Genomic DNA, 23,195 nt, shown 5'->3' with positions numbered 1-23,195 from the left:
AGTATTTCAACTCACCAGCCGGTGCTGTGCCGTGGCAGTATGACCGTGTGTAATCCCCTGTGTCTTTTCTTTTTTTTTTTCCTTTTCTGTGTGACTTTATTTATTTAATTTATTATTATTATTTTGTCAGGAGAAGATTGTGTGTTCCGAAGAACCTGAGAGCGATGCCGTCCAGGGTCACCCATGGCGGTAAGGTCAAGGGGGAGGTTCCATTTTCTTCTTCTTTTTATTTTTTTCCTTTTTTGTTAGGAGAAGATTGTGAGTTCCGAAGAACCTGAGAGCGATGCCGTCCAGGGTCACCCATGGCGGTAAGGTCAAGGGGGAGGTACCATTTTCTTCTCCATTTAATTTGTCTTCTCCTTGGGTCGTCACCTTGATGTGGTGGAGAAGCTTGTGAGTTCCAATGAACCTGAGAGCTATGCCGCCTGGAGCTTTGCTCCTGGTAGGGTCACCCATGGCGGAAAGCTCAAGGGGGAGGTTCCAGACAAAGTGCGATCCAACGAACACCTCTACGGAGGACCAGACACATGCTGACTTTCCAGGAGCATCACAACAGCTGGGAATGAGGATCTGAAGGCTGCAGCAGCATTGAGCCCCTTCTATTCTTGGACTCTATGCGACTGGATCCGGATACCCATCTGTTAAGGACTGTGTGATGGCTGTCTGTGCACCCGTCTCCCCATGTAACGTAAACGCAGAAAAGGAATCTACACATGATATCCCTCATTTCACCCGACAGTGCACCACAAAAGAAGACTTTTCTCCACACTGCTGTCCGGGTGTGTAACAGCCTACCAGAGCATGTAGTTGACTCCATCCCAGACGATGGCCTTCAAGCCTTTAAACACAGAGTTCATATAGACATCTCCTGACCAGCCCTCACACTGACTGTTGAAGCTGCAGTGAACAGAGTTCATATAGAGATCTCCTGACCAGCCCTCACACTGACTGCAGTGAACAGAGTTCATGGACATCTCCTGACCCCCCTTCACACTGACTATATCTCCTGACCACCCCTCACACTGACTATACTATATCTCCTGACCACCCCTCACACTGACTATACTATATCTCCTGACCACCCCTCACACTGACTATACTATATCTCCTGACCACCCCTCACACTGACTATACTGTATCTCCTGACCACCCCTCACAATGGCTGGTGAACTGCAGTGAACCGTATGAGTGGCCAATGGAAATATATGGTCTTACTTGCTATTGTTCTCAAATGCATTGAACATAAAGAAAGTGATGGTGACCTCAGTCACTGCTGACATTGAGCAGTGTCACCATGAGCAATGAACACATGTAGAAGCTACAGTTGAGTACACACTGTTCCACAATCACCCTGACCAACAGAAGGAATCGCTAGTGCAGCGACAGAAGAAACTATCATCCCAGGTAAGGTCCCTGTTAAAGCAGTAGCACCATGTGAGCATCTGTATTCTAAGTTTCCCCACTGTCATTGCTCAGTGCAAACATTGCTCACACTGAGCTTGTACATCTGCTGTATTTGCTTAATGTCCACCTATCTCTGCAGAATGTTGGCGTCAGTGGAGGAGTACCTGGCCATGCAGGAAGTGCTGTGCCAAGCGGAGAAGTTGCAGGCCAAGCTGCTCAAAGAGGGTCCAGACCACCTCATCTCTAGAGCAAAGGTCAGAAAACGATGTCTCTGTCTGTGTAGCTCTGTTACTGAAAGATTGGATATAGTGCTGTGGTTGGATACACCTCCTCAGCCACCGCAGATATGCTATTGTAGCTATATTATATTCCTGTGATTATATAAAGGAATGTGTGAACATGTGTGTAGGCCATCCGGGCCTGACCTGGACCCGTGATTCTCCCAGTACCAGACGGCTTTCTCCACAGCCTGGTGGCCACACAGCTGGCCATGCCTCGGTGAGATGCAGTGATACTTTACTTCTGATATGTGCACTCCTTTCAAATTAACAATATCAACCTGGTTTCCCACTCCTACTAGCCTTGTCACAGTAGATGGATGTAACTATTGGTACACAGGCCTGCTGCGCTGGTGTCATTTCCTCCACTTCCTTATTGTTAGCCTAACTACAGTTACTGAAGCCTGGCCTAGCCAGCGTGCTTTCTGGTCTAGAGGGAGCGTGTGCATGGACCAAATATTGGTTCACCGGTCTGATCTCAATTCCCATTTGTCATGACTTCCTGTCATGCCTCCCCTACACTGTGTGACTAAAATAAGTCATACATGAGCAGTAAACTGCCCAATAACATGGACAAAACATTTATATTGGTTGTGTATAACTGAATAATTTGGTTCTCAGGACTTCCTGCCTGCTCAACATGTTGGTGTATGTTGTATAGGCACAGGGCCATAGTGATCACATGGATTTGGAATCCACATGTATCTGTCTGTCATATACAAGAGAAGTTAAAAAGCCCTGTTAAATGTATTCAGAAAATCTAAAAAATCTAAAGACTACCTTTATATATGCTATGTGCAAATACACAGATGCATTGTCTTTTTTTATTTTTTTATTTCCCTTCCCTTGCCCCCTTTTCTCTCTGGTTTCTCTTTTCTGGAAACAATCAAAACGACCAAATTCACATACTGTTTTACACTTGTTCATCGGTGATGTGACACTCTTTTTCCCAACAAGGGCTTCAACAGGTCCTGATGAACCCTGAAATGTCCATTCTTGACACACACACACCATCATTGTGAATATTGTTAATTGTTTAGGAAAGAACACTAGTATGTGGGGGGCTCCATTCTACACTTTTTCACTGGCATTTTATTTTGGCTTTAATCCATGTATTTAATCCATGAAATGTAATTATAAACCACGCTTGTTAACGTTGATTGGATAACTCTCTTACACAGGTAATTCCTTTAATGTTGATTGGGTAACTCTCTTAGGTAATTCCTATCACTCCATTTCCAAAAGCTTCCTCGTAACTGAGTCCCTCACCGCTGCTGTCACGTAGTGAGCACGTTCAGCAGAGACAGTTGACACGACAGCCAGCAAGAGGAATGGAACGTGGAACCTTCCAATTCCAAGACGGCTATCCCTGAGTCACTTGGTAATTACGATATTGTAACACTTGGTCCAAATGGTCTCCCATAGTGAAGTACTTGGACAATGCTCACTGTCATGTGACCCAACAACATTATCAAATAGGAGATGGCCATTTAAAAAACATTTCATAATCGTTAATGCAAAGTCATTTATGACAAATGAATCAGCAATGGCTAAAGGAAATGCTCTATTTACAGTTGTCTGCTGTGTAACCCATTAAAATGAAGAAATGCAACACATACGTGATTTAACTTCAATATCTCAAGCTCAAATAACAGCACATCAATTATATTTAATTCATAATCAGAATTTAGGAATGAATACATGAATAAATGAAAGAATTAATGGGGAAAAATCTGCTCTCTTTTGAAAATTCATGTAAATTTGGTGCAAATATTTGAATATATATTGTGACAGACTGAAGTGGGAGACGGAGACAGTGGAGAAGTTTCACGATTGAGGTGCGCAGCCTCTTTTATTTATGACGAGTCCGTTGGCCACACTGTGGCGTCAAAGGTCCCTCGACGGTATCTGCGAAGAACATAAATTAACATAAAAACTAATTACAAACATAAATCCTCCTTCGGAGCTGGGCGACCCATTAGGGTGGTGAGGAGTTGGTGGTGTTTTGGTCGCCGAGTTGCGCCTCCATAAGGGTCTTGAGAAAGGCCAATCGCACTTTGCTCTGCGTGCGAGGCGAGAGTTTCTCCAGTTCATAGCGCAAAAAATTGACGAAGTGGTGTGTGGAAGGTTGCAGGTCCCGTCCCTCCCTGAGCTCCTGCAGAACGCTGCTTTCAAACACGTTGGGCTCTCTGTTCTCTACTGGCCCACTCCCTGCACCTGGCTCAGACCCAGAGGTCTGCTGCTGCTGACTGGATCCTATTCAACAAAGGTTCAACCATTTATTACATTGAGCTGAAATGGTTTTGTATTGGATTACAGAACCATCACATCAAATCTGGCTATAATAACACAATGTTAAAGTCATACTTTGAGTTGTTTTTGTCTTGGCTTTGCACATGTTAATGACTTGTCTGAATGTCTTACCACTTTCATCATGCGATGTCTGAACAGCCACACTGAGTGGTGGCGGCGGCCTCGGTTCAGTGCATGATGGTGGTGTTCGCCCTCTCATTGGCACTCCCCCTCTTCCTCTCACGGAGCTGGTGCTAGTGTGACTGTCTGTGTGAAATATGGTTATGCAAATATCGACCTTGCAATGTTCTTGTATCCGATTTGAACTAATGACTTGTCTGAATGTCTTACCACTTTCTGCAGCTGGGCACGGCATCCGAAGAACGGTGGTTCTGGATCCAGGTGGTGGTGCGACTGGCAGGTCCAAGTCCAGAAGCCACGCCGGGATCGGCACGGTGGCACCTAGCGCCACTATGAAGTAAGATTTAATCTGTCATATAGAGCTTGATTTATTTATTTTTAATGATAATGAGTTGTCTAAATATCTTACCATTCCCAGTAGCTGATGGCAGCACAACCGTCTGACCAGCCACACTGAGTGGTGGCGGCGGCCTCGATTCAGTGCATGATGGTCGTGTTCGCCCTCTCATTCGCACTCTTCCTCTCACGGAGCTGGTGCTAGTGTGACTGTCTGTGTGAAATATGGTTATGCAAATATCGACCTTGCAATGTTCTTGTATCCGATTTGAACTAATGACTTGTCTGAATGTCTTACCACTTTCTGCAGCTGGGCACGGCAGGCTCAAGTCCAGAAGCCACGGTGGCACGGTGGCACCTAGCGCCACTATGAAGTAAGATTTAATCTGTCATATAGAGCTTGTTTTTTTTAAATGATAATGAGTTGTCTAAATATCTTACCATTCCCAGTAGCTGATGGCAGACCATGCCTCTGCTCGACCACACTGGACAACCCCCCTTTCCCTTTCCCTTTCCCTTTCCCTTTCCCTCTCCCTCTCCCTCTCCCTCTCGCAGATATGCTGCCTCTGGCAGCTGGGCTGGTCTGACTGGCCGCTATGAAGTAAGATTTTATCATAATATGACGTAGACCTTGAATTGTTATTGTTTGATTTGTAAATGTCAATGACTTGTCTGTACATCTTACCACGTTCAGCAGGCTGTGGAGCACGCTCCCTGGCTGGCGCTGACAGCATGGACTCACTGGGCTCGTCTTCTATTGGGTAATGTTGCAAACATGTCAGTAGACCTTTCTATTGGATTTGTAAACACTAAAGCACAACTACATTTTGGATACATTGGTGGAATCGTTTTTGCAATGTTGCTTGTGTGAAAAGTTTGCATTTGAGACCTCTTTCTGTAAATGGGGAGATGATTCTTGGTTCTCTAGCAACAGAGGAACTTTAACTCTCAAATGTTTGGAGTTCTGTCATGGCTATGTTACTACACAACCAAAAACTCTAGCAAAGTGTAATTTAGTTTGGATATGTCATCACAATATGTTACCTGGTAGATTCAGGCACCCAAAGTCAATGACCTGTTCATCCTCCAGGTCAAAGGCAGCTTGGTGGTGATGATGAGTGGGCTCTGAAATTGTATGTTGCCGATTAGTCTAAAGTAAGGTTTCATGTGTTACCATGTAGAGCGTCTGAGGAGCTGCTTCCTTCTATGAAGGTTCAAACATTTTTTGTATTTGTTCTTGTAAACGGTAGTTCTGATTAATATGCATATCTTAATCTTACCCCTTTCAACAGCGAAATGGTCCTGCCTGGAGCCATGTGAAAGAGTGTCATCTATTAAGTAAGAGTCAACATGTTATTTTGTACAGCGTTATGGCTTGATGTTGAAATTGTATATAGTCTTCCTATTACTAATATGCATAATTAATTCTCTTACCACTGTCACTGTAGGGCTGGTATCTGGACCGGTGGAGCTGCACACGTCTTTCAGCAGAAGACACCGGGCCAGGCACCTGATATGGCCCTAATGGCAGCTGTCTTTGAACTATTAGCAAATGGGAAAGAAATGGGTGGTTAAGAGTTTCTAAGTTACAAAAGCATGGTGTACCCATTAAAAAAAACACATTTCCGGAAATGTCGACATTGATAAAGTAAAATCAGGGCTATTAAAAGTGTACAGATGCGTGGAACTCAATCAGTATCATGCTGTAGGATTAGGATTAGGATTAGGAATTTCAAGTGCACAATACATGCATGTTAACGAAAGGTATGGGACAAATTGGATAAACATCAATGGGAGACTCCTTTGACAGGAAACAAACTTTAAATTCTCCAGCTCAGAAAAGAAACACCATGGTGGTAGGCTCAGGATGTTGGAGATGAGGGGATGCTACTGGTTTTGATAGAACTGTCTTAAATCACATCCACAGGGTGAATGTCTGCAGGGGTTACCACACTTCAAAATGACCAGCTCAACACGATCTACCCACCCAAAACATGATCTATCTGTATATCTTTATTATATTTATATTGCATATATTTCTTATAATAAAATATGTACTTTTTTTGTGCAACACTGTTGAAAACAAAGTATTGGATGGTGGGTTTGAGCTTACTTAGCTAATCATTTTAATGTCACTCAATGAAGACACCTTAATTCAAGTAGCAGATTCCAAAATATATATTATATAAGGCCAAATAATATTCATACGGAATGATGCAAGCATATGGACTGAATAGAAAAGCAAAACACTGTAATGTGTCACGCATGTATCTGTCCTATTTCCAAATAAAAATGTGAATTACTAAAAGAAAACAGTTCAAAATATGTGTTAAGTGTTTCATTTTACCACTGACAGTGTGATGGCTGGGACCTGCTGGGGCTTCCTGCTGATTCTGACTTTCATCTGAGAAAGGTTCCAAACATATTTTCTTGTGTACAATGCTTTAAGGGTTGGTGTTGAATTTGGTAACAGTCATGAGTGATATGCATTATTACCTGCACTTTCAGTACTTGCAGGTACCGGTAAGTGCTCCTGGCTGCTGTGCTGCTGACTGTTTTCTATTAAGGTTGAAAGAGTTATTGTAGAACTTTGGCCTGGTGTCTGCCACCTTTGGAAACAGTCACGAGTAATAATTCTCTTACCATTTGGGAATGGGTAGTTGGACTCTCTCTTTGACGTGGGGCTCCAGAAACAACATGATGTCATAGAAGGCCCATTTGTGGGTGTCCCTCCCTTCACTGCCACTTTTTTTCTCCCTGAGAATTTTTCGTGCCCTCATAAACCCAGCCCGGAGGGCCTCCCACCGCTTTTTGCACGTTTGTCCTATGTATGGATGGACGACACCAACATTTGACATGAAGTATAACAAATGGACACACAGGAAATGAGCTTCATTGGGTCCTTTTGATAGATATGTACACTACACACTGACCTATCAAAACGTTAAAGAATGAATCACTCAATCAACATGGTTTGTATTCTGTCCTATTCAAATTGTTGGCTCAGGCAATGCCTGATCCTAAACAAGCATCTTTTTTACATGATAAAATCAAGTAGGCTCTGTCTATATAGTACCGTTCCTTGATTCCTAGCAGTATATTCACTACGTTTACTCTGTATCAACAGGAATACAAGCAGAGTTGGCACCTTGAACAATATATAGGCTATTTTCTCTAAGAATACATCTATATTAGGAAAATGACCTTAAGTAATGTAAAGGGTACATGACTTGGACATAGCCTAAATTGTACATCATTATCATCCTACATGTATCCTTATCACTTCTATTTTGGAACAACAACAAATAGCAGAGGTGCCCACTCTTGCTTGGTGCCCACCTATATTCTGTTACCCATATACGTGTAACGTTAGGCTCCATTTATCATATATTTTGCTTACCATCCACACCTAGGTGGTGACCAATACGGCGATATGTGGCGTCGTGTTTTACACTGTCATAATAAAACTGATGGCTTTTTACATACAGAATGGGGCACTGGCTTGCTAAATGAATCAAACTCTCTTCGAAAGACGTCATCCTTGAACTGAACAAGCCAACACACAGAATCAGTGCCTTTAAATCTGGTACTGATTGTAGAAATGACTGGAGACAGCCGTGCGTCATTTCATCATCATCATCATCATCAGAACCTTCATTTAAGCGTGGAGTACAATTTAGGGGCAGGCCCTCATTTTCAATGTAGCCGAAATACAAAACACAAAATCAACAAGTGTAATGCTTAATTGGGTCGTCCACTCACAGTTAACAGCCTTTGTATTGAGTTTGATAGAAATATTGATTAACAGTTTGCAGAATTACAGTACATTTCAAGCACAATCAATCAATCAAAACAATATACATTAAATACAGCAATATAAAATGGAAAACAGAAAGTATTCAAAACTGAAATAACTATAATAGATAGATGAGAATTAATTAAAACAGTTACATTGTTGAACAAAAGTGCTAGAAATCACGGACTGAGATGGCTTATTTGAGGTCTCCAAGTTGCGCACGGGTGACACTCTGTCACTCTCCAGTCGGACTTTTCTGCGGGGCTCAGGAGACTACAACTAAACTCCGCCCATTGGGATACAAAACAGCCCTTCTCTCCTATTGGTTGGTGGTTAACCCCACCCTCTGTGTTGTGTGGACGTTGTGTGGATGTTGCGCCTACAAGCTGTTGTATGGCTTTCGGCTGTGTTTCGACTGCCCCCCCTCCCCCTCATACAACACAATGTTGTGTCAAAGCACGTGACTCCCATTGGAAATACATTGGGCGGCCATGACACAACACAACATGCATCCAACGAGCACGAGAATTGCATTAAAGGTGTGAGCTCAGCCTTTGACACAGACACGAAGGAAGAAGTCCACACACCAGAGCTATAAGGATTTTCCATTTGATATTCACCAATTACATCGGGAGAGAAATGGCAGGTCCGTACAGCGTTAAAAAGATCTCTCACTGACACATCATCAGTGACCATATTTTATACTACATAAGTCATAACATCCTTTTGACATGGGGAAGTAATGTATTTGAGTTCAGAGGTTAACCAAAAGTGAATAATAGCGGCACCTATTGCCGGGAGGCCTACTTGGGATACGTGGCAAATTATACTTCCGGTAAAATCCCGGAAGTGTGACCGAAGGGAATCGTAGTTCTTTAAGTAAATGTAGTTCACAGCCCAAGTTACTGACAACTAGTAAACGTTAGTAGGAGACAATTTGTCTGCTACGGGACTGTACCAAGGCCGAATAACATGTTGTTCACCAGAGAGGCAGACAATCGGGAAACAAAACAATTCTTTATCTACCCGCCAGCTGGGGAAGAGTGAGATGTAAACTCAGTCCCATTCTGGGACAGAGCAACTCTGTCCCAGAATGGGACAGAGTTGCACCACTCACTTCACAGGGGTGTGCTTTTTGAGTGGTGTAAACCACTCCTACAACTGGCTTTTGTGTGCAGAAAAAAATGAGCATGGTTGCTATGTTCAAAATAATTTCTGACGTAATTAAATCACACCCGGGTGAACTGGATGACCGTAGCAACCATGCTCATTTTTTCTGCACAAAAAAAGCCAGTTGTGAAATCACATCCGGGTGTGATTTCATTACGTCAGACATGATTTCATTACGTCAGACAGACCTTACACCACTCAGTTCACACGGGTGTGATTTTATTATTACAGTAGAACCAAACTGACCAAACTGTAAATAAAAGGTTTACATGACTTTCTGCCTCAGTCCGTATATAGCGAGCTGTAGTGAATAAGTAGAGAACAGAGTTGCACCGCTCACTTCACAGGGGTGTGATTTTTATTATTACAGTAGCAGTTTACAGACCAAACTGTAAATAAAAGGTTTACATGACTTTCTGTCTCAGTCCGTATATAGCGAGCTGTAGTGAATAAGTAGAGAAGTAGAGTTGCACCGCTCACTTCAGTAGAATTTTGAGTTCAGGTCCATGTCTTCTCTGAAGTTATCTGGTGGGCACAAGCTGCATTCAATAACCAATTACTGTCAAACTGTAGATGGGATCAATGTGTACTGTTTTCCTCGTAAAAGTACACATTCAGGGCTTTCATTCGGTGTATAGGATGTATAGGATATTTATTGTGTTCATTTTTATATCTGCCTGTCAATGTCTCTGACTTTAAACCATCCATAACTCTGCTCGCTGTTCAAGATAACCACTTCCAGGCAAAAGCAGGTGTTGCAAAAAGGTCAATATCTCCAGAATGGAAGATGGTAAAATGGTAAAAATGAAGTGGACAAGTTCAGCTTTCTTTTGATATATGCGTGTGATTCTCGCTATAAGAGAACATTTTGCTGTGGGCCCCCGAACAAGGCCTTCCGTGCAATGTTAAACGTTAGCAACATAAGAATAGGCCTGGCTAGATTCTGTAGCAATCAATGTGTTAATGGACAGCTTCTGGTAACAAGTAACCAACTGCTGCCACTCCCATAGGCTGATCTGTCTCCTATTGGCTGATCTGTCTAGTACCACACCTCCTATTGGCTGATCTGTCTAGTACCACACCTCCTATTGGCTGTCTAGTACCACACCTCCTATTGGCTGTCTAGTACCACACCTCCTATTGGCTGATCTGTCTAGTACCACACCTCCTATTGGCTGGTCTGTCTAGTACCACACCTCCTATTGGCTGTCTAGTACCACACCTCCTATTGGCTGATCAGTCTAGTACCACACCTCCTATTGGCTGATCTGTCTAGTACCACACCTCCTATTGGCTGATCTGTCTAGTACCACACCTCCTATTGGCTACTCTGTCTAGTACCACACCTCCTATTGGCTGATCTGTCTAGTACCACACCTCCTATTGGCTGATCTGTCTAGTACCACACCTCCTATTGGCTGATCTGTCTAGTACCACACCTCTTATTGGCTGTCTAGTACAAGTAAGACGCGCAAACGCGGGAAGCGAACGCAGCTCGTAAATTGCAATAACAACAATTAGAATAAATTATTTTTTTTAGTGTGTGTATGTGTGCGTGCGTGCGTGTTTCTTTTTTAGGTTTTTTTTTTAAACGTTTTTTGTTTAAGTTTTTTTTTAAGTTAAGTTTTTTTTTAAGTTAAGTTTTTTGTGTGTGCGTTTTTCCTTTTTAAGTTTTTTTTTTAAGTGAAGTTTTTGTGTCTGTGCGTTTTTCCTTTTTAAGTTTTTTTTTTAAGTTAAGTTTTTTAAGTTAAGTTTTTTGTGTGTGCGTTTTTCCTTTTTACGTTTTTTTTTTAAGTTAAGTTTTTTTTTAAGTTAAGTTTTTTTTTAAGTTAAGTTTTTTGTGTGTGCATTTTTCCTTTTTAAGTTTTTTTTTTAAGTTAAGTTTTTTTTAAAGTTTTTTAAGGGTGGTGTTACAGCGTGACACACACACACACACACAGACACACACACACACACACACACACAGACGTGATCTGCTGGGTCTCATAGTAAATGCTCACTGCGTTCGCAACCACACCTCCTATTGGCTGATCTGTCTAGTACCACACCTCCTATTGGCTGTCTAGTACCACACCTCATATTGGCTGTCAGAAGTAACGTTCTAACGTTCGGGCCCTGTGGCGTCCGTTCGCAGGGATTGTCCCGGCTTCAAGCTGTGTGTCCCGACTCCCGAGTCTCGACAAATCGTACAATAAATACACACAATCTCTACGTAACTACGTGCGTACGCGGACACAGTAGGCTTATCTGACAATGTATAAAGTCACCATACCAACTTTGATTGTGTTGTTCTAAAAACACACTTTTTTTCCTCAAAAGTTAATATTTTGGGATTAACAGCTGGTTTCTGCCCGACAGCAGACATATAAGGTTTGCACCCGACACCGACCACATTATGTAAGATTACGCCATCACACAGTAGCTCTCCCCCTTTTCACTTGGTGCTGGGGTTTCAGGTCCAGGCGTCTGCAGGAGGAACTGTTTCCAGTCTGGCCTGGTGACAGGAAGCTGGGTCTGGAAGTGGTTCCAGAACCTGTGGTGGTAGACGTCTGGCGTTCTGCTGATGCGGTTCTGGAAGCCGATGTACAGGTCGTCCCACAGGAGGCCGTTCAGCACCACGTGTCTCATGACTCCCATCCGGTTTTGGATCTCCACATAGGCGTGGTTCCTGTCGGGCCTCTCGGTAGGGAAGGAGAGATCGAGGAAGTCCACCATGTAGTCATAGCCGCCGAGCACGGGCTTAAAGTCGTCGTATGTCTCGATCACCCGTGCAACTAGGTTGTAGTCTTTGAAACCTGCCCACTTGTAATAGAACTGGATCCAACTGGTATGTCTGAAGATCTCACAGCTGGTGGCGCTGTTCAGCTCATCCAGACACGAGTCAAAATCCCAACTGTCCTTGAGGATTTTCGTGCCGTCAGGTGGATTGGTGATGGACCCACCGAGTCTCTGGTCTGGGTCTTTCAATGCGAGGGCCAGATCCAACGCTGCACCTGGCCTGGGTGTCCACGTCCTGATGTTGGGTGAAGTCTTATTGATACGACCATTGAGCTCTCCCGCAGTATTTTTGACATTTGTGTCCTTAATGTAGCTGTCTGACGGATGCGCCTCCACAAAGTAGCCAGCTATTGGGCAGTAGATCTTAGGCTGTAAGGATTTCACCAGACCACACTTGTAATTCAGGAGCTTCTTCCGCTCGTTTCTGATGAACTCTGCCTTCCACTCCTCAGTGTATTTCCCGCCATGAAAGGTCATGGGGAAACCGGAGGCGCCCCCGGCAAAGTCGCCCATCATCAAATCCACGTTGTGTGGCAGCCTCCCCCCGTTCGGCCTGGTGCAGTCCACCGTGTTCACGATCATGTGACCTTTATAGTCGACAATGACGCAAGTGTCCATTTCCGGATGGACGCCGTCCATTAGGATCATGAACCTCAAGTGCTCGTCGACATTTTTCCAGATTCCAAAAGGAACCACGTTGATGTTTGTCAGGTTAACTTGGCTTTGCTCCAAGTACCAAAAGACCGGTCTTGATGTGTCACCCACATAAATCGGCGCGTCTGGCCTCCTCTCTGACAGGGCCTTCAGTGTGGGGTAACTGAGGTGGTCCGAATGCATGTGACTGACATAGATGACGTCTGCCCTACACAGTCTGTCAAAGGAGTCTGCAGGCGGCTCATGGAGAAGCCACCAGCCCCTGGCAAAGGCAGGACCCTTGAGCCAAGGATCGAATACGATTCTCTTCTTTCCGAGCTGCAACTCCATGCATGCATGGGTCAGGTAGGTGATGGTCACTTCCCCCTGCTGCAGTTCCACAGCAACACGAGGGTCCACCAGCCAGGGGTCTGGGGGACTCAGCTCCAACAGCTGAAGCCCTCCGTCATTCAACATTTCTATTTCAAGCTCGTCTTGTACAAAACTGTCTGGAGGATTGACGTATTGCATGGTCGACACATCCAGCTTCCAGGTGTGTTTTGTGCATTTCACAATGCATTCCTCTATGTCTTGTATGAATAACCCACCTTGGTGTTTGCACTGGTTTTTGCACGCCTTCAGGACTTTGTCCTCCTTCTTGTATATGATGTAGCATTCATCTTCTTGGCCTTTCTTGAAATTGATTCCATCTTTGAGCGAGCGAACGGCCTCTGAATCGAGAGTCAGCAGTGTCTTTGCTTCCTGGGAACACATATTCAGGCACTCGATTGAGGAGTACTGATATAAAATAGCTCAAAGCTCTATATTGCTGATTACTTAGGTTAGAATCCGCCGCAGTGGTGCCCGGTTAGAACTCAAACCAGGATGCTTCGACTTCTGCCTTCTCCCTGAAGCCGACCCTTTATATATTCAGATATTCTCCAACCAGGCTTGTCACGATGACTAAGCCAGTTAGATCTATCCATATATAGTTCTACCACATCTATCTGATATCAGCACTAGGTCGGCTCGGGCCCAAATATAGGGATTGTCATATTGCACATATCCTATAGCCCCAGCGTCCTAGTGGGATATCCCCATATATGGAGACTGTATATCCAACGAACACTCTCCCAGTTCGGCTAATATGAATGGAAGTGAGAGTCTTCGTTACAGCCTCCCCAGTTTTCACGTTGAAATCTATACCGTATCCAGAAGACTTGAACAATTTGTTATTATTTTTTCCAATTTTTTATTGTTTCTTATTATTTTCCTTTCTTTTTAGTTTTCGATCTGTTGTTGTCTCCACCAGGCCGAAGGCATGGGGAGAGAGTATGTTTTGCACTCCGTCCGTGTGTCCGTGTGTCCGTCCGTCTGTGACCAGCTAATCTCCGGCACCGTTAACCCGGTCGATGCCAAATTTGGCACACACACTCCCTGGATGCCAACGATGAACCTCTGCCCCAAAATTTCCAGAACGGCCTGTTATAGCGCCACCAGGAGGCCGCTTTGTGCAAAACAAGTTTTTGGACAGTACACCTACAGATTTTGTCCAAACATCACGCAAATTGGTACACAGTCTCTCTAGAGCCATTCAACAAAACGGGTCTTTCAGATTTCTCAGACTCCATCCTGATTGGCTAAGATTGGCTTCCAAAATTCGCAGGAGTGCTCAGTTTCAAACAAAATGCTGCAAATCATGAACACATTGTGTGATTTCCGTGAAATTGTGCACGCACATTCCCACTAGGCCGAGGAAGAAATGCCACATGAACATTTTCAACTCAACCTCATGGTGGCGCTATAACTGGCCGAAAAGTGTTTTTACCTCTAACTGCACAGATCTGTGGATAACTTTGTATGCCAACTCCCTAGAAGCCAAGGAAATCCTTTTCCTGGAATTGTTCACATCTGCTCTTTATAGCTCCACCAGGAGGCCGACATGTAAAACACATTTTCTAATATTACTCCTTCAGATTTTATCCAAATTTCACGCAAATCGGTACACATGCTCTCCATAATCATGTGATCAAGACGGGTTTGTTTGATTTCTCATAATCCACCCTCATTGGCTACGATTGGCTTCTAAACTTTTCAGGAGTAGCCCGCTTTGTACCCGTTTTGTACAAATCGCCACAACTACTCAACGCAGCGTCCGATTGTGGTGCAACTGTGCATGCGTATTCCCACTAGGCTTTGGAAGAAATGCCACTTGACAGTTTTCAAATCAGCCTCATGGTGGCGCTAAAACAGGCCAAGCCACGTCACACACACACACACACACACACACACACACACACACACACACACACACACACACACACACACACACACACACACACACACACACACGTTTATATTGCTCCTAAACATTTTGCCAAACATCACACTCACACTCCTATCCTCCTGGTGGAGACCTGTGCCCAGAAGGGCACTTTTTCTAGTTCCATAATCCTTCCGACTCGTCGTCATCGCCCGGTATTTCTTATCTGATGTAACCACAGAGGTAAAATCAATCATCAAAATATGGTTGCCAGAGGATGGTCACAGAACCTTTTGCTTAGGTTTGTTCATAACATACAAAGTTTTCCACCAGAAATAATATCTATGACCCCTATATGGACAACCCGGTACATTTTTGGGCAAAAGTCCAATATGGCCGCCCCAATATTAGCCCCTATTAGTTATAATGGGGGGTGAATAGGGCAATTTTTTAAACTGAGAGATATTTCCACGACACTTCTCAGGTTGATCAATGATATGAAAACGAACATTTTTTGTATTGCAAGTTTCCATGAAATCCAATATGGCCGCCCCAATATTAGCCCCTATTAGTTATAATGGGGGGTGAATAGGGCAAAAATTTAAACTGAGAGATATTTCCACGAAACTTCTCAGGTTGATCAATGATATGAATACGAACATTTTTTGTATTGCAAGTTTCCATGAAATCCAATATGGCCGCCCCAATATTAGTTATAATGGGGGGTGAATAGGGGAACATTTTAAACTGAGAGATATTTCCACGAAACTTCTCAGGTTGATCAATGATATGAATACGAAAATTTTTTGTATTGCAAGTTTCCATGAAATCCAATATGGCCGCCCCAATATTAGTTATAATGGGGGGTGAATAGGGGGAAAATTTAAACTGAGAGATATTTCCACGAAACTTCTCAGGTTGATCAATGATATGAATACGAACATTTTTTGTATTGCAAGTTTCCATGAAATCCAATATGGCCACCACAATATTAGCCCCTATTAGTTATAATGGGGGGTGAATAGGGCAAAATTTTAAACTGAGAGATATTTCCACGACACTTCTCAGGTTGATCAATGATATGAATACGAACATTTTTTGTATTGCAAGTTTCCATGAAATCCAATATGGCCGCCCCAATATTAGTTATAATGGGGGGTGAATAGGGGAAATTTTAAACTGAGAGATATTTCCACGAAACTTCTCAGGTTGATCAATGATATGAAAACGAACATTATTTGTATTGCAAGTTTCCATTAAATCCAATATGGCCTCCCCAATATTAGCCCCTATTAGTTATAATGGGGGGTGAATAGGGCAAAGTTTTAAACTGAGAGATATTTCCACGACACTTCTCAGGTTGATCAATGATATGAATACGAACATGTTTTGTATTGCAAGTTTCCATGAAATCCAATATGGCCGCTCCAATATTAGCCCCTATTAGTTATAATCATAGAGTATATAAAAGGATAGAGACTGAACTGGCGCGAAGCTCCGCCCCCCCAGCTATTTTTGTCAGTGGAAGTTGCTCAGTGGCGTTTTGAAGCACCCGGAAGACTGCCGGAAGTACCTCCTCCGGACCTCAAATTTGAGGTCCGGGGTGACGTAGGGAGTGATGGTCCTACATGTTAAAGCCCAGCTGCACGGGGTTTCCCGGTCATGAATACACGGGTCCGCCTGTAGTCCCTCCTCCTACCACTAGGGCCCAGAGCTTCAACGTTGAATAGCCTCACTGGCCCCTTGGTTATAATGGGGGGTGAATAGGGCAAAAATTTAAACTGAGAGATATTTCCACGAAACTTCTCAGGTTGATCAATGATATGAATACGAACATTTTTTGTATTGCAAGTTTCCATGAAATCCAATATGGCCGCCACAATATTAGCCCCTATTAGTTATAATGGGGGGTGAATAGGGCAACATTTTAAACTGAGAGATATTTCCACGACACGTCTCAGGTTGATCAATGATATGAATACGAACATTTTTTGTATTGCAAGTTTCCATGAAATCCAATATGGCCGCCCCAATATTAGTTATAATGGGGGGTGAATAGGGGAAAATGTTAAACTGAGATATTTCCACGAAACTTCTCAGGTTGATCAATGATATGAATACGAAAATGTTTTGTATTGCAAGTTTCCATGAAATCCAATATGGCCGCCCCAATATTAGTTATAATGGGGGGTGAATAGGGGAAAATTTTAAACTGAGAGATATTTCCACGAAACTTCTCAGGTTGATCAATGATATGAATACGAACATTTTTTGTATTGCAAGTTTCCATGAAATCCAATATGGCCGCCACAATATTAGCCCCTATTAGTTATAATGGGGGGTGAATAGGGCAAAATTTTAAACAGAGATATTTCCACGCCACTTCTCAGGTTGATCAATGATATGAATACGAACATTTTTTGTATTGCAAGTTTCCATGAAATCCAATATGGCTGCCCCAATATTAGTTATAATGAGGGGTGAATAGGGCAAAATTTTAAACTGAGAGATATTTCCAAGAAACTTCTCAGGTTGATCAATGATATGAATACGAACATTTTTTGTATTGCAAGTTTCCATGAAATCCAATATGGCCGCCACAATATTAGTACCAAGAAAATAGGTTTTGGCTCTAACTTCTGAACCAGATGAGCTAGAAATGCAAACTTGGTGTCTATTTCATGGTTTCTGACCATGAGAGACTCAATGGAATACCTATTTTTATTATTGGGTGTGTCTGGACCCTTATTGTGCATATTTACAAGATGGTGGCTACCCGAAATAGTGCTTTACCATGATTTCTACCATGATTGTTGACTGTTTTGGCAAACACAAGCAATATTAATCGATTGGCTAAGATTCATGGCACAGAAGGGACATATATGCTTGAGCTTGCATATTGTCAAAATGGCTGCAAACATGAAAAAGAAAAGAGATATTACATTTCTTGTCAGATTTTGGATACCTGCATTTGCCATAACATCAAAGGTTGTCCACCAGAAATATCTATGACCCAATATAATCAAAAAAGGGGTGGTTTGCCCCCCTGGGTAATAGGATCTTACAGGAATTGTAATGTGTAAATTTATAACTGTATATCACTTTTATGTTTTATACTAAATTCATACTGAATACTTGATCTTTAAAGTGGCTAAAACTACTTTTAATGATTATCCTACTAAATTATCACCATTTACCTCACATTGACTATATCCAAAGTATTCCTGTTAATGCTAAAACTTATAACATTAACAATCTAAATTGCATTCTAAATGCCCCTGACTGGGTTTTATGTTGGAACCCCAATTCTATATTAATGACTTTAAAGGTATTAATACAGAATTACAGTTTAACATTATAACATTAAAGATAAAGTGAATATGCACTTGTTTAATCAGGTTTTACAGTCCTTCTGACTTGAGTACTTTTACTCTATTACATTTCCAGAGTTTCACTCTGTCACTTCCTATCAAAATTGAGGAAGCATTACTCAAATATAATACATTGAAACAGTCTAACAAGACCCCATTAAGATCCATATTCCTATTACTAAAATTTCCATCACCGACGCGTCGCTCGAATGCCAAATGTGCCGTGCCAGCGCAAGTGGGAACGCATCGCGGAGATAGGTATAGGCTAACCCAGCCTGCAGCCCACCACCACCAGTGCCACATAAGGCTACAGTTTGGGCTGCAATATTCATATAATTGACAGTTGACAGCCCAGCCACTGAAGCGACTGTGAGGCAATCTAAATAGACTGTCAAACGTGCATGGTCAGTTGGTCACGGTGTCACGGACGGACCACAGTGATAGAGAGAGACAGACAGACAGGACAGGAGATGCACCTTGCAAAACAGCAGCGTGTGTGCGCGCCTATTTGTTATTGTGACGGCCCTGCCCCCTCTGCCTCACTGTAGGCTAGCCGGCAGCCTGGGTGATTAGGGCAGAGTGGAGCAGGCCGTCATGCCAACTGTGTACACCTGAGTGGGGTGTGGTCTGGGAGAGTATATAAGGGCCTCTCCTGCCATGCTCTCGAGTCGAGTCAGCTCTCTTACCTTCCTTTCAAGCAGTTGCACACCTTCTACAACACTCACACACAGCACACTCCATACATTGCATACATGACTGATTACTGACATTGTCACATCTCATACCAGTTTATTTGATCATGACTAATTTATTTAATTTAGAATAATAAATATATAATATAAAAGGTTTGCCTTGTGTGTGGACTCCCTTTTTGTCATGTATTGCCCTAGAGTGCATGACAGTTATTTAATTCATGGTTCACAGGTTCAGGTTTTCGTTCACTAATATATCTTGTTGTATATTAAATGAATAAACAATTTACAATTTACAATTTAGGCATTTAGCAGACGCTCTTAATCTAGAGCGACTTACATTAAGCAAGAACAAAAAGCATGGGAATACATCACATATGTAAAATGCATTTATCGCGAAACATGCGTAAGCTAAGAACGTGACTAGAACATATCTATATAATGACACTATACATATAAACTATAACTAGAACATATCTATATAATGACACTATACATATAAACTATACATATATGCTATACTATGCTGTACATATATACTATGAAGTGCTATGACTACATACAATGCACTTATTGTGCTGTCTACATGACATGCTATAAGTCTGTTTCAAATGCTATATAAGTCTAAGAAGTGCTGTCTAAGGGGGGTAGGGTAAGTGCTATGGGCCATGATGGAGTCTGAAAAGGTGGGTTTTCAGACTACGGCGGAAGATCGGGAGTGATGCTGCAGTTCTGATTGCAACGGGAAGTGCATTCCACAGTTTTGGGGCCAGAAGGGAGAAGAGTTTGGGACGTGTGGAGACTTTAATAATTGAATATACAACAGTACAACTAAAACACAGCAGGCGCGTAGCGTGGATCAAATGATTGACTGGGCAAAATTGGCGTGGGGGGATGGGGGGTTTGGGGGGGGGGTAGCGCATCCCCGGCCGATAGGTGTGAAGTGTGAACGGTTTGGGGGACCATTTAAAACAAAGGCGGCTTGCATGCTGTGGTTTAAACCAGAAATTTGCATGCACGGGCTGCCAAAGTAGGCTTTTATTGTTTTGTGAGGCGGGCAGCGAGGTGAGAGGAAAAAAACAGACCAGGTAGGCCTTCAGCTTTATTTAATTCATGCAGGTGTTCGTTCTTTCTTTCTTTATACAACACACCAGTTGGGCTTGCAAGTTGCGTGTGCGTGCGTGCGTCTGTGTGTGTGTATATGAGAGGGGGGGTGAGGCGGGCAGCAAGGCAATGTAACTATGGTTTCCAAGGTCGTACTGCAGTTGTTCATGTCGCAAAAACGAGGGCGAGGCTTGATTTCATAGGGCGTGCCAGATAGATTTCAGCCGTCACATTTATTAACGTCGGAACGAAATTAAGGAAGGATCAGCTGTTTGCGATCACTTTATAAATGCCGTGGCGACGTGGGTGTACTACGAAACCTACACTCGAATTTGGGGCAGATTTTACACTCGATTGATAAATGAGGGCCATGGTCTCTATTGCCCGGAGCAAGTTGGGAGGGACACCGTAGGCCTTCAGGATCTTCATCATGGTGCCTCTGTGGATTGAGTCAAAAGCCTTTTTGAAATCGATAAAGCACAATACGGCCGTCAGGTTGTTCTTCTTCACCTCCTCGATTAGTCTCCTCAGGGCCAGGATCTGGGCTAGTGTGGTTCTCTCCTCTCGAAAGCCGTTTTGGTTCTCCCTCAGGTGAGGGTCGATGGCATGCCGTATCCGGTTCAGGATCATCCGGTTGTAGACCTTTGCAGCGATACAGGTCAGGCTGATGTCTCGGTAGTTGTCTGGCTTCGAGAGGTCTCCAGATTTAGGCACCGGTCCCTCCTATTCTCTTTATTCAGACCGCAGCCCTCTTGCCAGCAAGGTGATACCTAGGTGACACTTCCCATAGACAGCCCATTCATCCAAACAGAAAAGTCCTCTCTAATTATATTAAACACCGTCAGGCCACCGTCAGGCCAACATTGCAGCTGTAGGGAAAGCTTGGATTATCCTCTTTCAATCTGTAAAGTGTTTGTTTCATAAATATCCACCGTAGACATTTTATGAGCTACTTCCTGTCAAGAAAAGTGTTGGACTTTGGAAGTGCTCGTTGACTATCACTCAACAGCCCATGTGTACCACCTGTTTTGAATGTGCACATAATGTAGGAGGTAGCAGGAGGTTGCTTTACTGATAACGAGCGCTTCTATACTCTGATACTTAGAAAATAATCATCTGCAAGTTATTTCTTGACAGGAAGTAGCTCATCATTGGTCATTGGTCATGCTATTTGCATATGGTCATGATATTTGCATATAAATACAATATAATCTAATCTAGAGTCTAGAGTCCAGCCGCCGGTGTGTCCTAGGATGAAAGCTGCAGGGCCAAGGCGCCTGGTCGTGGAAGGAAGATGTTGTCTCCATGTTGAACTACGAAGTTGGTTGAAAAGAAACGACGGATGAGGATGGTGAGCTGAGATGAGCTCTCTCATGTCTGTGTGTGACCTGAACCTTCGGAAGGCACAAGTGAGAAATGTTATGAGCTACTTCCTTTTTTTTACATTTGTTTTTATCCCACGGTTATGCAATCCATTTTTTCACCCAGTGTCAATTATCTAATGTAATCCTGGGCGCTGCACTTCCTCTGCCGACCTGGGGGGGGGGGGGGGGGGGGGAATATCACTGTATCTGTCAGTCGTCCCTGATGTCATCTCTCTGGGTGGTCCTCAGAGACCAGGATTACTGCATGTTTTGTTGTGAGGGTACCTACCCTAAGGCCTGTACCGGAAGTTTACGGAATGCATTGGAGTCTATGGACTTAACAGTGACAAATGAACCATGTGACCGGGCTGTTTTCTGCCACCTCAATGTGGTAACTCTGTCTTACTCTATGGCGCTGGGGAGTATAGGCGAGGAGGAGCAGAAACTACACCGAAACGTCCAAGCTTTGCATTATACACTCTATATTTGGGCATGTGCGATGTGCATGTGACTCCATATATCCATATATGGATGATTGCGTCACACCACATTAGCGCGATGACATCAGCAGAGAGGACTATATAACAGACGGCAATTCTCAACTATTTCCTTTTCGTATCAACGAGAATACCAGCTAGAATACCACCATTGAACCAGCTCCTGTCCTCATTACAGCGTCTTGGGTAAGTTCATTTTCTTGTTTCCTGTGTGAACTAGCCAGCATGCAGACGGCAGCCATTTTGTTTTCAAAAGACAACGACACAGGGAAAGTGCTCTACAGTAGGAGTGAACCTTGTAATTTGTTAACTAATAACAGTTCAGAGAAATGTGGTGACGTCAGTATTCTCCGCTGTGTTCTACACAAGCCCCCAGTAAGGCTATCCAACGTTGAAGCTGCCACTACCTACTGGCGAAATGTGGAATTGCAGCACTTTCATGGAGGTGGAGGGACGTTCATGACGTCACGTGCGTAAGGCTAGGCTAGGCTAAACTTCCGCTCGCTCGAGCCATTGAGTTATAATTGTACTTACGGCAGTCTTCCGGGTGCTTCAAAATGCCACTGAGCTCCAGTTTGGTCTCTATTATTGTATTACTCTATGTTTCTACAGAGCAACAGAGACATCAGGTTGATATAGAACTCCATATATGGAGACGACAGAGCAGTGTGAAAACGTGGTGAACAAACACAGCTGTACAACTAGGCATGCTAGTTAAAGTGAAAGACGTCCAGGAGTATGGTTATGAAGCTGTACTTGCTCCATTGTTGCATGATATTCGTATTCTAGAGCAGGATGGTGTCTTCATTGAATCACTTGGTCAGAATATCAAAGGCACCATCTTTTGTGTTTCTTCTGACAATTTGGCAGCCCATGGATTGGGTGGATTTGTGGAGTCATTCAGGGCTGAGTATGTTTGCAGATTCTGTTTGGCCACAAATGCAGAGTTTCAGCAATTTGAAGTTAAAGAAGGACAATTCATTGAGAGAACCAAAGACACCCATGACCTCCATGTCCAAAATGTTGCAGAAAGTGACATTATGAGCAGCCAGTTTGGTGTTAAAGGTGACTGTGCC

General features: G+C 43.2%; 1 protein-coding gene and 2 long non-coding RNA genes across 3 annotated transcripts; 2 read left to right on the top strand and 1 right to left on the bottom strand.

Moving 5' to 3' along the window:
* The first annotated feature begins 392 nt into the window (after positions 1-392).
* LOC306918568 lies at positions 393-3,946 on the top strand. Its single transcript, XR_013789353.1, has 5 exons — positions 393-1,404; positions 1,544-1,658; positions 1,814-1,902; positions 2,928-3,063; positions 3,817-3,946. It is a non-coding gene; the product is annotated as an uncharacterized lncRNA (long non-coding RNA).
* A 970-nt stretch (positions 3,947-4,916) lies between these two features.
* On the top strand, positions 4,917-6,073 carry LOC306918569. The gene is made up of 4 exons (XR_013789354.1): positions 4,917-5,052; positions 5,146-5,228; positions 5,744-5,789; positions 5,900-6,073. It is a non-coding gene; the product is annotated as an uncharacterized lncRNA (long non-coding RNA).
* A 5,655-nt stretch (positions 6,074-11,728) lies between these two features.
* Positions 11,729-13,627, bottom strand: LOC306918563 (cytidine monophosphate-N-acetylneuraminic acid hydroxylase-like). Its single transcript, XM_079531459.1, has one exon. The coding sequence runs from the start codon at positions 13,600-13,602 to the stop codon at positions 11,821-11,823; it is 1,782 nt and encodes a 593-aa protein (XP_079387585.1). The 5' UTR covers positions 13,603-13,627; the 3' UTR covers positions 11,729-11,820.
* Positions 13,628-23,195: the final 9,568 nt, after the last annotated feature.

The sequence above is a fragment of the Electrona antarctica genome (genome assembly GCF_951216825.1).
Source record: "Electrona antarctica genome assembly, contig: scaffold_84, whole genome shotgun sequence".
Taxonomy (NCBI): Eukaryota; Metazoa; Chordata; class Actinopteri; order Myctophiformes; family Myctophidae; genus Electrona; species Electrona antarctica.
The sequence above is the reverse complement of the archived record's forward strand: the minus strand, read 5'-3'. Positions and strand labels throughout refer to the sequence as shown.

What these genes read in the sequence shown, in the direction of transcription:
- LOC306918563 (XM_079531459.1), bottom strand. Translation starts at nt 13,602, where the DNA reads ATGTGTTCCCAGGAAGCAAAGACACTGCTGACTCTCGATTCAGAGGCC.